This window comes from Melanotaenia boesemani, chromosome 12, assembly GCF_017639745.1.
Source record: "Melanotaenia boesemani isolate fMelBoe1 chromosome 12, fMelBoe1.pri, whole genome shotgun sequence".
Classification (NCBI taxonomy): domain Eukaryota; kingdom Metazoa; phylum Chordata; class Actinopteri; order Atheriniformes; family Melanotaeniidae; genus Melanotaenia; species Melanotaenia boesemani.
In genome coordinates this window covers 10,654,595-10,670,102 of record NC_055693.1, presented here as the reverse complement: position 1 = coordinate 10,670,102, position 15,508 = coordinate 10,654,595, and the positions used below count along the sequence as shown (strand labels likewise).

The 15,508-nt window shown below is 40.9% G+C and overlaps 1 protein-coding gene across 1 annotated transcript in view; it reads left to right on the top strand.

The window, feature by feature from the left end:
• Positions 1–15,508, top strand: part of usp9 (ubiquitin specific peptidase 9) — a 34,601-nt gene that overhangs the window by 12,642 nt on the left and 6,451 nt on the right. The window contains 36 exon segments of the mRNA XM_042000832.1: positions 288–403; positions 523–774; positions 892–1,027; positions 1,122–1,274; positions 1,480–1,584; positions 1,697–1,903; positions 2,016–2,152; positions 4,723–4,856; positions 4,958–5,048; positions 5,235–5,348; positions 5,453–5,681; positions 6,044–6,139; positions 6,231–6,442; positions 6,656–6,896; positions 6,999–7,148; positions 7,297–7,417; positions 7,540–7,670; positions 7,763–8,041; positions 8,149–8,274; positions 8,507–8,632; positions 8,839–9,005; positions 9,140–9,248; positions 9,394–9,540; positions 9,684–9,830; positions 9,962–10,169; positions 10,268–10,488; positions 10,769–10,956; positions 11,050–11,223; positions 11,295–11,436; positions 11,622–12,378; positions 13,843–13,966; positions 14,043–14,268; positions 14,380–14,509; positions 14,618–14,803; positions 15,037–15,257; positions 15,334–15,422. Coding sequence (XP_041856766.1) covers positions 288–403; positions 523–774; positions 892–1,027; positions 1,122–1,274; positions 1,480–1,584; positions 1,697–1,903; positions 2,016–2,152; positions 4,723–4,856; positions 4,958–5,048; positions 5,235–5,348; positions 5,453–5,681; positions 6,044–6,139; positions 6,231–6,442; positions 6,656–6,896; positions 6,999–7,148; positions 7,297–7,417; positions 7,540–7,670; positions 7,763–8,041; positions 8,149–8,274; positions 8,507–8,632; positions 8,839–9,005; positions 9,140–9,248; positions 9,394–9,540; positions 9,684–9,830; positions 9,962–10,169; positions 10,268–10,488; positions 10,769–10,956; positions 11,050–11,223; positions 11,295–11,436; positions 11,622–12,378; positions 13,843–13,966; positions 14,043–14,268; positions 14,380–14,509; positions 14,618–14,803; positions 15,037–15,257; positions 15,334–15,422 — 6,392 coding nt within the window.

Here is a 15,508-nt window from a genome sequence, read left to right as displayed (position 1 = left end):
TTTTTTGTTTTTAGCAGTGTTTAATAGTGATTTTTACATTATGGAAATAGTGGATGTTTTTTAATTCTTGATCTCAACCTCATTGAGAATAAGACAGAGTGGAATAGGGACAGTTGTTATCCCTCTTCCAGTGTGTTTCACCTTTTATTTAGAGAAGACTGTGGAATAGCCCTGTTTAAGCTTGTAATTGAAATATAGTCTTTAAAAACAAAGACGATTGATGAAATTGATGACAGTGAATATGTAAAACATTTTTTCATTGTAGGTTTTTCTTTTTGTCTTCACAGGGTTGGTTGGTGGACTTAATAAACAAATTCGGCACGCTAAACGGGTTTCAAATATTGCATGATCGCTTCATGAGTGGCCAAGCACTGAATGTCCAGATCATCGCTGCACTTATCAAGTGAGGCTACGTGAAACGCACCATATTGTACACCATGTCATGGACTTCACTACATTCAAACAGTTTTTTCTCCAGTTGTTGCAAAAGTTTTGATGGGGTTTTATGTCTTTGTGTTCCAGGCCTTTTGGCCAGTGTTATGAGTTCCTCACATTGCACACAGTAAAGAAGTACTTCCTTCCAGTCATTGAGATGGTGCCCCAGTTTCTAGAGAATCTAACGGATGAGGAGCTGAAGAAAGAAGCCAAGAATGAAGCCAAAAACGACGCACTGTCCATGATAATCAAGTCTCTGAAGAATCTGGCTTCACGTGTTCCAGGGCAGGAGGAGACCGTGAAGAATTTAGAGATTTTTAGGTTAAAAATGATTCTTAGGTGGGTGTTGGAGCTTTGTGTGAATGTTTTAAGTACATGTTATTAAAAACAAAAAATTGTGTTATATGTCTACAACATAAGATGTTGACTGAACGCTTTAATATTTTTCATCACCAGGTTATTGCAAATTTCTTCTTTTAACGGCAAAATGAATGCACTAAATGAAGTAAATAAGGTGATCTCCAGTGTGTCCTACTACACTCATCGACATAACCCTGAAGAGGAGGAATGGCTGACTGCAGAGCGCATGGCGGTAAACTTGGCTCGTAAAATTTTTTACCTGGTTCACAAAGTTCCGCTTCTCTATTTCTGAGTTTCTTTATCCATTTCTTTACATCTTGCTCCAGGAATGGATCCAGCAGAACCATATCCTGTCTATTGTGCTGAGAGACAGTTTGCATCAGCCACAGTATGTTGAAAAACTGGAGAAGATCCTTCGCTTCGTTATCAAAGAGAAAGCTCTTACCATGCAAGATCTGGACAACATCTGGGCTGCACAGGTGTCAAAATAATTGCCTTTAATAATATTTAAGATGAATATATTTGGAATTTGGTTTATTAGATTTGTATTGGTCAGCAGCTTTTGTTCTTTTTTTTTTTTTTTTTTTTTTTTTTTATATTTGTTCTGCATTCTCAAATGGACAAAACATTTATGAAGAATAGTGAATGAATGAACCAATAGTTGTTGGTTCTGTTCTTATGCAGGCTGGTAAGCATGAGGCAATTGTCAAGAATGTCCATGACCTGTTGGCCAAGCTGGCATGGGACTTCTCACCTGAGCAGCTTGATCATCTTTTTGATTGTTTCAAGGTAAGAATTTCTTTCATCAGTCACAGAATATAAAGAACTTAAATTTGTTTGTTTCCTCCTCATCATTCCAGTATTCTTGTGTATCTTGAATGTGGCTCTGAATTATGTACAGGCAAGCTGGACCAATGCCAGCAAGAAGCAGCGTGAGAAACTTCTTGAACTTATTCGGCGCTTGGCTGAGGATGACAAGGATGGCGTGATGGCCCACAAGGTCCTCAACCTGCTGTGGAACCTGGCACACAGTGACGATGTGCCTGTAGACATTATGGACCAGGCTCTCAGTGCTCACATCAAGATACTGGACTACAGTTGCTCACAGGTACACGTAAGACATTGCTGTTGACAAATACTTATTCAGGCATGAGACGTGCCAAAATGGCAGTGGATTTATTGCACTTGAGTTACAAAGGATGTTTTCTTAACTCATTCAGGACAGAGACACTCAGAAGATTCAGTGGATAGATCGCTTCATAGAGGAGCTACGAACCAATGACAAATGGGTGATTCCTGCCTTGAAGCAAATCAGAGAAATCTGCAGCCTATTTGGAGAAGCTCCTCAAAACCTTAGGTGAGATTATGGAAGAAATTCATTTTAACTATTAAAATACACACTTTTGTGTACAGATAATTAACTGATAGTCTAGTATTAAAAACATGCCACTGTCCTGTTTTATTGTTAATTTAAAGATGCCTTTAGTCTTTTTTCCACCTCAGACATTTTGGTTCATGACAATAAGGAAACACAAGTATATTTATTTAATTTTTATTACAAAAAAAAAACCCAAAACAATCATGGTAACATCCTGAAACCAGCCAGGCTGTTGGGATTCAGCCGTCCTTAATCTTATTTACACCTGTAATTCTTCCACTAAGTTGAGCATTTTTCAGATCTTCCTTCGTCACTGAATTTCATGTGTCGCGGAGCTGAGGTATTCTAAAAGTAAATTGATTTAACTGTGATCTACAGACTTATCAGACAAAAGGTTTAAAGTTTCATAGGCATTGTTTTGATCAGTTTTTTTAGTCACTGTAGAAAATATGTAGTATACTTGTTGTTTTTTCAGAAAGAAAATGCCAATTAACATACAAACGAACTTAGTGGGGTGAGTGCCAATTCCAGGGTTCTTCCTACTCTTTGTTACGTCAAATCTAACTCTCTTTAAAATGTTTATATTACATACTACATTCAATCTAAATCTCTGCCATGAATCTGCTTAAGCAGTTCTTCTTTGGGTTTCATCTCAAATGACTTGTTACTGATTCAGAAACTAACACGTTTACAGTCAAGCAAGGATTGACAAAGCCATTCTTAGTTTAGGCAGTTAATGAGCATGTAGCTCTAAATTTGAAAGGGTATCACCAAAGGAGGCCTAAAGAGAAATATGAATGAGAATTACTTGGATTAAAAGTCATATTGATTACTTGTAACCAAATAGGCTCTAATGGTGTATAATTATGATTTTAATTTTAGTGTTTTTGTTAATAAGAAATGAGTCAATGCACAAGTTGTGGTTGGAGGTATAATATAGATCAAGTTCATTATAAAAGTGTTGATTTATGTCAGGGAGCATTCACACCAGGATAGTCTGCATTTACGCAGCACTACTCAAACGAATCGGACCGTGTTTCACTTTCCACCAGAGGCAGCGGCGCACCAAAAATTACTGAAGGAGAAGACGAGACGCACAAAAATGAAAGAAACTGGTGCATCTATTGGTAAATGTAGAAAAATGTTAGTTTCTAGTACATGATGGCTAAATATGGGGCTGCATCAGATCCTAGCAGTCATTTTTCTACCAAAACTTTTCCTGAATTCTTCTATGTCTGACCGCGAGCCATTTCTCCTGTCCAGAACCACTTATCGTCCCACACTCGTCTATGTTTTGGTTGTGTTTACCTTTGAAGCCGTGTGCTGAACCCACTGTCCACTTTGTTTTATAGTCTGCTTCCTGTATTTGGTCCACTTGAAGCAGACAGTGTTCGTAGGCGGATGGAGTCCATTAATTCTTTGATTCGAATCAGAATTTTTTTAGTGCTCATTCATAATACCCGAAACGACACTGACTTTCCGCGCAAATGGGTTTTGATTCGAATCAAAATGGCTGGTGTGAATGCGTCCTGAAAGTAGAATCTTATCCCGCACTAGTAGTGTTAGAAGTGTATCTCAGGGTGAATTGTGTGCTTTGGCTGCATTCACATAAAATTCATCAGTGTGGCACCTTTGTGCAGGGCTGTGCAGAGTTGTAGATATTTAACAGTTCAAAATACATAAGTGATCAAAAAATACCTAACAATGATTAGTTCATTAGAAATTTACTTCCTTTTGCTTAATTTCTTTGTTCTCATTAATGCTTTCCACTCTAAAGTGAATAAAGATGGTTGAATGATTTCTGATAGATATTCCTAACTTGTTTAAATGTCTGTTTTTAATTTTTCTTAACACATTTGCTGAAAGTGTAAATTCAGTGTGTTAGTCAGTTACACAACTTAATGAAAAGTCCTTTGAGATGGAGCCCCACTCTTCTTTATGCCAGCTCCTTTCACCTCAAATCATTCAATGCAAAATATCAGAGGGATTTCATGCCTTGAACCCATTTCTTATTGTTTCCATACTTTTTTAAATTCATGACTTGTCAGCTGTGTGATTTGTTTTTAAATGAACTGAAATCGCAGTGTGACTGCACTATTTAAAAAAAATTTTAAAGTAAATTTTAACAAGTACATCATCATTGGGAGTGTGATGATTTTGAACATGTTGCAGGTATTCATTTGTGGCCCGTTTTTATTGTGGTGTTTTATTAAAACTGCCTGGATTGACGACTCATTTGGCATCAGGTTTGAGTTTTAAGTGAAAAAATGTCCTTACGGAAACAAGGCAGGAAATGGCCTTTATTGATATGACTTCTTCTGCTGGTTATTCTGGCAAGCAAAAACACATACACACACTTACACATACACCAAAAGATGCTTTCTTCATGTTCCTTACAGAACCAAATGAAAAATCTGTGATGCTGTTTTCTAAATCAGGCGTTACAAAAAGTGTTTTTCAACTTCTTTCGTAGTTTGCCACTTGCTTTCTTACCCAGTGTTTTTTTTAATCCTTTACATCCACCGCACCTCCTCCTATTCTCGCTGCAGTCAAACCCAGAGAAGTCCTCACGTGTTTTATCGCCATGACCTGATTAACCAGCTGCAGCATAACCATGCTCTGGTCACCCTGGTAGCTGAGAACCTCTCAGCCTATATGGAGACAATGAGGCAGTTATCCAAAGGTATAAAAAAAAAAAAAAAGCTTGTTTTTATACAAACAGAATATTGAGATAAGAAGTGAGAACTGTCTGCAGTCTGACTGGTCATATGTGTGTTTTTACAGAAGAACAAGCAGAGTTTGATCCTCAAACAGTCAGGCCAGGAAGTCGCTACAGTCATGTCCAAGAAGTACAGGAACGGCTCAACTTCTTGAGGTAAGTTTAGCAAATTCTCACAATTACCTATAAGGTGAGGCAACTTATAGGAAATGGAAAAAAAACATGAACATCTTCATTTTGAGCCTAGACTGCTTTATTTAAAGTTAAGTAGGTATTCATAACATTCAGATTATATTTGGTTTTATGAATTGAGACCTTCACCCTGACTTGTTTCGTTTGAAGGTTCCTACTAAAAGATGGCCAGCTGTGGCTGTGTGCCCCTCAGGCTAAGCAGATCTGGAAGTGTCTGGCTGAGAATGCAGTGTTTCTTTGTGACCGTGAGGCCTGCTTTAAATGGTACGATTCGATTGTGATCTCACATTGCTATTGGATTCAATTATTTCCCCCACATTTGTCTATCAGCAAACATTTTCTGAATGCTGTTATTTAATCTAATCTAGGTACTCCAAGCTAATGGGTGATGAACCAGACTTGGACCCAGACATCAACAAGGACTTCTTTGAGAACAATGTTTTGCAGTTGGATCCTTCTCTGCTGACGGAAAATGGCATGAAGTGCTTTGAAAGGTTCTTCAAGGCTGTCAACTGCAGGGAGGGCAAGCTGGTAGCAAAGCGCAGGGCCTACATGATGGATGACCTGGAATTAATAGGCTTGGACTATCTGTGGAGGGTGAGGAGAACATTTGTGACAGCAACACACACATAATTTTGTCCATTTTTGTGTGTCATGCAATTTGCTTTTGGAGATTTAACTGAGTATAAAAACTAATATTGCAGAAGAATTTACATTAATTGAACATTATATTATGACCGCCTGCAAATTATTGAGTAGGTCCCTCTTGGGCCTTTTTATACAAACCTGTTAGTTCATATGTCATCAGAAGTCCATAAAATCTTTCGTTTGTTTCCTCTGTATGTTCTTCAGACATAGTTACAACCAAAAGGTGGGCTTTTAGCTCAGACTTTGACAGCGTGCCTTAAAAAAATAAAATGAATAAATAACTTTTTTCTCTCTAATCCTCTCTCTCCAAGGTGGTCATTCAAGGAAGTGATGACATTGCCAGCCGAGCCATAGACCTGCTGAAAGAGATTTACACCAACCTCGGACCAAAACTTCAAGTCAATCAGGTACTAGGAGCATTTGTCCTGGTGTTTGTTAGACAAGTACTTGGTGCATTTCATGTAATGTTATGGTATTTTTCTTCACCTCTCCTTTTAGGTTGAAATTCATGAAGATTTCATCCAGTCATGTTTTGACCGACTGAAGGCTTCCTATGACACCCTCTGCGTATTGGATGGAGACAAGGACAGCATCAATTGTGCCCGGCAGGAGGCCATCCGCATGGTGCGAGTTCTCACTGTGCTCAAGGAGTACATTAATGAGTGTGACAGTGACTACCACGAAGAAAGGACTATACTGCCCATGTCCAGGTACAGTTTGAAAGAAATTGTGCTTAATTTACTGTATACAGATGTTAATATGTTAGTGAAGCCTCTACAAGTTACCAAAGAGGTCTTGCAGTACTGAGCTTGTATGACAAAAGATTGCAACAAAGTGCTTTTTTTCCATTAAATGTATCACAACGTTGTGGTGTTTTGCATGTACTGTTCCATTCAATGATCTCTCAACTACTTTTCTTGCAGAGCTTTTCGTGGGAAGCATATCACATTGATTGTACGTTTCCCAAATCAAGGGCGTCAGGTAGATGATTTGGATATCTGGTCACACACCAATGACACTATTGGCTCGGTCCGGCGTGCCATCCTCAACAGAATAAAGGCTAATGCAGCACATACAAAGATTGAGTTATTTATTGGTGGGGAGGTTGTCGATCCAGCTGACGACAGGAAGCTGATTGGCCAGCTCAATTTGAAGGACAAAACGGTAAGGCTGTGTGCATTTGTGTATCCTTCAGGCCAGAGACACAGTGTGTAGCTTTCATCCATTAAACCACCATTAGCAACTCATTGTCATTCTTTTGTACAGCTGATCACTGCCAAGCTGACCCAGGTGAGTGCCAACATGCCCTCAAGTCCAGACAGCTCATCTGACTCATCCACTGGCTCTCCTGGTAACCATGGAAACCACTACAGTGATGGGCCCAATCCGGAGGTGGAGAGCTGCCTTCCTGGTGTGGTAAGATAACAATACAGATTCTGCATCAGCTGTTTAAATAGACTTTTTTTTTATTTTAACTTCACCTATGTGTGCAGTGATTTACTTTCTTAGAATTAACCACCCCCACAGTTTTATGCAGTTTTTCACTTTCTTCCCTGTTCTACAGATTATGTCGCTGCATCTGCGGTACATATCCTTCCTGTGGCAGATTGCTGACCTGGGCTGCAACCTCAACATGCCTCAACTGAGAGATGGAGCTCGAGTTCTCATGAAACTTATGCCCCCAGGTGTTTATATACTCCTGTGTTCACAACACTATCCACCCAGTTTGCTTGATTAGAACTTACTCCTACAATAATGCACATATAGTTTAAACTTAATCATGTTTGTGCTATTCCTGTGTACTCAGATAACGCTACAGTGGATAATCTTAGAGCTGTATGTTTGGATCATGCCAAGCTTGGGGAGAACAGCCTCAGTCCTTCACTGGACTCATGTTTCTTTGGCCCTTCACCTTCACAAGTGCTCTACCTCATTGAGGTAAGGCTCTGAGACAAGTACATTTGAGAGTGTTGTGATAGAACTTAATGGTTTAGATCTGCCTGTTTATGCACATTTTTCTCATGTTGCAGGTTGTGTATGCTTTGCTGATGCCAGCCAGTGCCACTCTGGGTGAGGATGCCAGTGACTTCCAGTACAACTTCTTGAAGAGCGGTGGTCTGCCCTTGGTGTTGAGCATGCTCACTAGAAACAATTTCCTCCCGTCTGCGGACATGGAAACACGTCGAGGGGCTTACCTCAACGCGCTCAAAATAGCTAAGCTCCTCCTGACTGCAGTTGGCTTCGGGCATGTGAAGGCTGTGGCTGAGGCTTGTCAGCCCAACGCTGAGGGAAATATTCCCGTCTCTCCGGTTAGACTATACACACTACGCACATAGAAAAACCTGTTTAACTGGTTCTTCTCGGTTACATGTTATGGCGTTAACGTTCATGTCTCTGTCTCAATACCTGTCTGCAGATAAATCAGGCCACTCATGATCAGGCGCTGGTTCTTCAGAGTGCCTTGCAAAACATCCCCAACCCGGCCTCAGAATGCATGCTGCGAAATGTAGCCATTCGACTGGCTCAGCAGATTTCTGATGAGGTAACTGAAGGTTTATGGGAATTCATTTTTCCAGCAGGAGTGTATAACACTAGAATACCTTGAGCTTGATATGGTTCTGGAGTTTTGATTTATAGTTTGTATGTTGGGTGAAGTTTTAGTACTCACTGCTTAAACTGTGATATTTAGTTTGTGAAAGGTGAAAATTGGATTGCAAGAGTAATAGTAATAATAGACTCTATGGAAATGTATGTTTCATCAGAATTTCTTCCAGGCATCGAAGTACATCCCAGACATTTGTGTGATCCGAGCAGTACAGAAAATTGTGTGGGCATCTGGCTGTGGTACAGTGCAGCTAGTCTTTAGTTCCAATGAAGAAATCAGCAGGATATATGAGAAGGTAAAACGTTGTCACTTTTATTTATTGATTGATTTTGTGTTTTTTGTTAATATTTGAATATCATCTTAAAGATTAGCAAAAGAACAATTTTTTTTTTTTTGGACAACAAAAGTTTAATATGTTAAACTATCTCTATTTGACCATAAGCATTCAGCAATATGTACCTTTCTTAATAATTTTCTATGCTTTTTTTTTCTTCTCTGTAGACAAATGCAGCCAAGGAGCCAGATGGAGAAGATGAGCAGGTGTGCTGCGAAGCTTTGGAAGTAATGACACTGTGTTTCGCCCTCATGCCCACAGCTCTTGACACACTCAGCAAGGAGAAGGCTTGGCAAACCTTCATCATTGACTTGCTGCTACACTGCCACAGCAAGTAAGTGCAGCAGCGTGTGATGTAGCCGTCTACTGAAGCATAGATGAACTAAAATGTAGTAAACTGACCAACTTCAGCCTTATACAGTTGTGTTGGAAAATCATGATACTGATATTGAAATGTGTCTTTAATAGATCTGTGCGTCAAATGGCCCAGGAGCAGTTTTTCCTTATGGCAACTAGGTGCTGTATGGGCCATCGACCCCTTCTTTTCTTTATCACCCTCCTCTTCACAGTATTGGGGGTGTGTGGCTTTTTTTTTTTTTTTTTTTTTTTTTTGTTGGCGAATGGTTTTAAGTCCAGTATGTGTCTCCTCTCATCTGCTGTATTCATTCTGAAAGTTTTCACTGAATTTTAATTCTGACTCATCCATTTTTTTTTAAATCTAGAGTACAGCCAAAGAGCGAGCCAAACATGCTGGGGACTACTTCACTTTGCTCAGACATCTACTGAACTATGCCTACAACAGCAACATTAACCTGCCAAACGCTGAAGTGCTGCTCAACAATGAGATCGACTGGCTGAAACGAATACGGGTAAGCCAGCTTATTAACCAAGTCTTAGTTTTCCATGCTAAATATTTAAGCCTGTGTTTTGTGCAGGGTTGTTTTAAAAGCCTGTTTCAGTTTATCAGTTTTGGGGCGGCATTGGTGGAGCACTATATGTTCTCATACTCTAGGATGAGGTTAAGAGGACAGGGGAGACTGGTGTGGAGGAGACGATCCTGGAGGGCCACCTTGGGGTCACCAAAGAGCTTCTAGCCTTCCAAACACCAGAGAAAAAATATTACATCGGCTGTGAGAAGGGAGGAGCCAACCTCATTAAGGTACAGAGTACAAATCATGCTTTGAAATGTAAATAAAGATAGAAGAGTAGAGAGTCATACTGTATCTGGTTTTTCTCTCCTTGCTTGTAACACTACTAAGAGATTATGTCTCCCTGTCTTTTTTTTACTAGGAGCTGATCGATGACTTCATTTTCCCAGCATCTAATGTTTACCTGCAGTACATGAAGAGCGGGGAGTTCCCCACCGAGCAGGCCATCCCAGTGTGTAGCAGTCCTGCTTCCATCAATGCCGGCTTCGAGCTTCTGGTGGCACTGGCTGTTGGCTGTGTCCGCAACCTAAAACAAATAGCTGACACTCTGACTGACATGTACTACTTAGGTGGGGAGACTTGTCTGTAGCTGTTTCAGAAGTAATCCTAACTAATAAATTGTTAAGAACAGTATGCTTATGGGTGTGTTTGTTCCCACTGTGTTCAGGTTGCGAGACACTGACGGAGTGGGAGTACTTGCCTCCAGTGGGGCCACGGCCCAACAAAGGCTTTGTAGGTCTAAAGAACGCCGGTGCCACTTGTTACATGAACTCTGTCATCCAGCAGCTGTACATGATCCCTCCCATCCGCAATGGCATTCTGGCTATTGAGGGCACGGGCACCGATGTTGATGACGACATGTCAGGAGATGAGAAGCAGGAAAATGAGGTACTCTTGAGTTTGTTTCATAACATTTTTGCCCCATGAGGACTGTCATCCTTTCTCAGCATTCAGTGGCTGACAAAATGGTCAACTTCAAGCTCATATGCCATGTAGGCTGAGCTTGGAGCTGAGGGCAACATGGATTTTAGAATCTGTAGGAAATCATTCTAGAAAATAAATTATTATAGTCACATGATTTGTTTTCCCAATAAGACAGCACCAGTTAAAGATAAGTATTAGATTTAGATTAATTTTGTAAGATTTGTCTCTTGATTTGTCTCCACAGAGTAACGTAGATCCTCGCGATGAGGTGTTCAGCTACCATCCCCCAATTGATGATAAACCCTCCAGTAAGTCAGAGGACAGGAAGGAGTACAACATCGGTGTGCTGCGTCACCTCCAGGTCATCTTTGGTCATCTTGCTGCATCCAGACTGCAGTACTATGTCCCGAGGGGATTCTGGAAACAGTTCAGGTATTTCAAAGATAATTTCACTACGTCTGTGTTTTAACTATTTAGCTGTTTGTGATGTTGAAATACCTTCTGATGATTTCATAATTTTTTTAGATTATGGGGTGAGCCGGTTAATTTGAGGGAACAGCACGATGCTCTGGAGTTCTTCAACTCTTTGGTGGACAGTTTGGATGAAGCTCTGAAAGCTCTGGGCCACCCCGCCATGCTCAGCAAGGTTCTAGGAGGATCCTTTGCTGACCAGAAGATCTGTCAGGGATGTCCTCACAGGTGAGCACTGTTATTTCTTTGTGTTTTTATTACTGGAAATGGAACTTGTTGACTGATAATTTTGTTTTCAGGTATGAGTGTGAGGAGTCTTTCACAACACTCAATGTGGACATTAGAAACCACCAAAACTTGTTGGACTCCATGGAGCAGTATGTTAAAGGAGATCTGCTGGAGGGAGCCAACGCCTACCACTGTGAAAAGTGTAACAAAAAGGTGAGACTATGAGGTCCCAATTGATTGCAAACCAATAACTGATTTGATTTTACTCTAAATAGTTGCAACAGTATTTGGAAAAAGCAGTAGGGGAAATATCTCCTTTCCCTTTCTGTTGTAAACCTCTGCAGGATTCATTTAAAGAATCTAAAGCTGATGTGTAACATTTGGCTTTCTTCCCTTAGGTGGACACAGTGAAGCGTCTGCTGATAAAGAAGCTGCCGCCTGTCCTGGCCATCCAGCTGAAGCGCTTTGACTATGACTGGGAGAGGGAGTGTGCCATCAAGTTCAACGACTACTTTGAGTTTCCCAGGGAGTTGGACATGGAGCCGTACACAGTAGCAGGTGTTGCTAAGTTAGAGGGTGATGACGTAAACCCAGAGAACCAGGTGATCCAACAGAATGAGCTGTCTGAGGCCACGCCTCCAGGCAGCTCCAAATATCGTCTGGTGGGAGTGCTGGTCCACTCAGGCCAGGCCAGTGGCGGACACTACTATTCCTACATAATCCAGAGGAACGGGGGTGATGGTGAGAAGAACCGCTGGTATAAGTTTGATGATGGTGATGTGACTGAGTGCAAGATGGACGATGAGGAGGAGATGAAGAACCAATGCTTTGGAGGAGAATACATGGGGGAGGTGTTTGATCATATGATGAAAAGGATGTCGTATCGAAGGCAGAAGCGCTGGTGGAATGCTTACATCCTGTTCTATGAGCGAATGGACTCACTGGACAAGGACAGCGAGCTTGTCAAATACATCTCGGAGTTGACCATCTCCTCCTCCAAGCCGCATCAGGTCAAGATGCCTAGTGTCATCGAGTGCAGTGTCCGCAAGCAGAACGTCCAATTCATGCACAACCGAATGCAATACAGCCTGGAATATTTCCAGTTCATTAAGAAACTTCTGACCTGTAACAGTGTCTATTTAAACCCTCCTCCAGGTATGCATAATTTTTACCTGCAGATAAAAACACAGCTTTCAGTGTCATGTTCTTTCAGACAGCTCCACAGAATCTCTTCCAGTTATTATTTTGTTCTCCAATTACCCTCAAGGGCTTCTTTTATCCTTTGAACACTTCATTTTAGGGCTGAGTACCACTGCTAATTTCCAGATTAGATTAAATTCACAACAGCCTGATTCAATTGGAATTCAATTAAATTCTTTTCAGTTCGGTAGATTAATTTATTTTTATTTAAGGACACCAATTTTTCTTGAATATTTAATATATTCTCCGAAAACTATTTTTATAAAACACTGATCCCGATTATATGACCTTAATAATCACATATCTGGAAGTAATCAGACATTTGTAATAATCTGACGAATCAACATGCACTTCTTAAATACGATATCCAAAAGATAGTTTTCTACATTTACTAGTCCATTATCAGATTTATTTTGGAGTACGTATGTGGGTGGTGATGTAACTTCCTGTTATATTCAAAATATTTGGTGTTTGTTGAACCTGGTGGCGCCCGTGGTCTTCGCATTAGATGCTAATGTGAGAGGTAATAAGCTGCTAAACAGTTAAAAGGTGAATCCAATGCTGATCAAGAAAGTCAGAATTTGGTGTTAGCTTTGTGAGAGAAGGGTTTTGGGGCATGCAGGTGCCTTGTCACATCTGTTAACATAATCCACCAAAAACAATGTATCCTCCTTTACTTGTGAAGTTTCTGGTAGTTTTCCAGTCTTACATTTAGAATTTTTATCACCAGGTGTCCAGAAACAGTTATTATGAGTGCTATTTTTTAAAAATCCAAATTTGTCAATATTTCTGCAAAAGAAGCCAATTTTGGATGGAAGCAACGCAGACAACCTTTCAGTTGTGTGTGTGTATATATATGCTAAGATTTTGCTGAGCCACGTGAGAGTAGGGTCACTGTTGTCACCAGAAAAGGAAACGTATGGAAAAAAAATTACAATCAATATTTGATTAATTAAGTTTGAAATAATGAAAATCAGTTGATCCTTTTTTTTAAAAACCCATATAATCTGCGGATTTTGCGGCTGCTCTCGCACAGATACAGCAGCTGCATAATAGTTTTATCACTAATCTCTGACCTCTTTGCCTTTTTCAAAATGTTAATATTAAGAATCACTGGGAGAAAGGACGGCATATACTGCAGTGAACTGCACAGCCTTTCATGTATAATTGCCCCAATGCATTATTGATTAGACTCAGAATAATTATTTTAAGTAGTCATTACAGCAGATGTACTTCATTTAGAGTTAAGAAGACACATCTTCAATAATCTTTTAGTTTCCTACTTTTTATACAACTTTCATGTACAAGATTAAATAATTGCTTATAAGGAGTGCCTCTATCAGTTTTCAATTTTATTGGACTGAAGAAAAAATGAAGCTGCACATTTTCAGTTTGTTTTTATTCCTCTCTTTTTATCAGGACAAGACCATCTTCTGCCCGAGGCAGAGGAGATTGCTATGATTAGTGCTCAGCTGGCTGCTAGGTTCCTTTTCAGCACAGGTTTTCACACCAAGAAAGTAGTACGGGGTCCTGCCAGTGACTGGTAAGCTTTGTTTTCCTATATTCATGGCAGACTTGTGTTTTTGATCTAGTCTAATTCTGATGATCTTTCCTTCCAGGTATGATGCCCTCTGCATCCTGCTGAGACACAGTAAGAATGTACGCTATTGGTTTGCACACAACGTTCTGTTTGCTTACCCCAACCGGTTCTCCGAGTACTTGCTCGAGTGCCCGAGTGCTGAGGTCCGTGGTGCGTTTGCCAAGCTCATCGTCTTCATTGCTCATTTTTCCCTGCAAGACGGCCCCTGTCCCTCTCCCACGGCTTCGCCAGGACCCTCAGCACAGGTTGGTGTCAGATCTCAGCATGTGGAAACTTGATTCAGGTAATGTGTTCAACTTGTACTCCTGATCTACCGTACTACGGTTTGACTGGGCTTTTTTCTGTTTGTGTATCAGGGCTGTGATAACCTCAGCCTGAGTGACCACCTGTTGAGAGCTGTACTCAACCTGCTGAGAAGAGAGGTTTCTGAACATGGCCGCCACCTGCAGCAATACTTTAACCTCTTTGTCATGTATGCCAATCTGGGTAAGGAGCACAAAAACGTCACCCGTACTTCATGTCGATGTGCTCATCAGTTAATTGTTTCATGAAACTAATATAGTTGCATTCTTCCTTCGTTTCTACCACACGCAGGCCTGGCAGAGAAGACTCAGCTACTGAAGCTGAATGTTCCTGCTACTTTCATGTTGGTCGCTCTGGATGAGGGTCCTGGCCCTCCCATTAAGTACCAGTATGCAGAGCTGGGCAAGCTCTACACTGTGGTTTCACAGCTAGTCCGCTGCTGTGACGTCTCCTCACGTATGCAATCCTCCATCAATGGTGAGTTTTACCCTGAAACTTAGCTGTTGTCAGCAAACAGTGTGTTGTGGTGTGATAGTGAGAATTGGAGCCCGATGAGGATTTTCATCCTTGCTCAGGATCTAGTGACTGACAAAACAGCTACTCTGGGCATCTCTGCTGTGTAGGCATAGCTTGGAGCTGAGGGCTTCCATGATTGATGCACAAAGGATATTGTGGCAAGAACAATCTAAAGCAACTTCTGTTCTCTTTAGGTAACCCTCCCCTGCCTAATCCATATGGGGACACCAACCTGACAACTCCAGTGATGCCTGTTCAGCAGCTGGTGGCAGAGATCCTGTTTGTGAGGACGAGCTACGTGAAGAAGATAATTGAGGACTGCAGCAACTCAGAGGAGACGGTGAAGCTGCTTCGCTTCTGCTGCTGGGAGAACCCTCAGTTCTCCTCCACTGTGCTCAGTGAACTGCTCTGGCAGGTAAAGATCTGATACCTCTTTAGACCGACAAGATGGCTTACTTCCACATATCTTCATTAAACATGTCTGTCTACAGGTGGCATATTCCTACACCTATGAGCTGAGGCCTTACCTGGACTTGCTGCTACAGATTCTGCTCATTGAGGACTCCTGGCAGACCCACAGGTCAGACGTGTGTATTTTATAAATTCTCTAATGTTTTTAACTGTGATCATTGTTAAGGTTTATATTCTTTCTGTGCCTGTATTTAG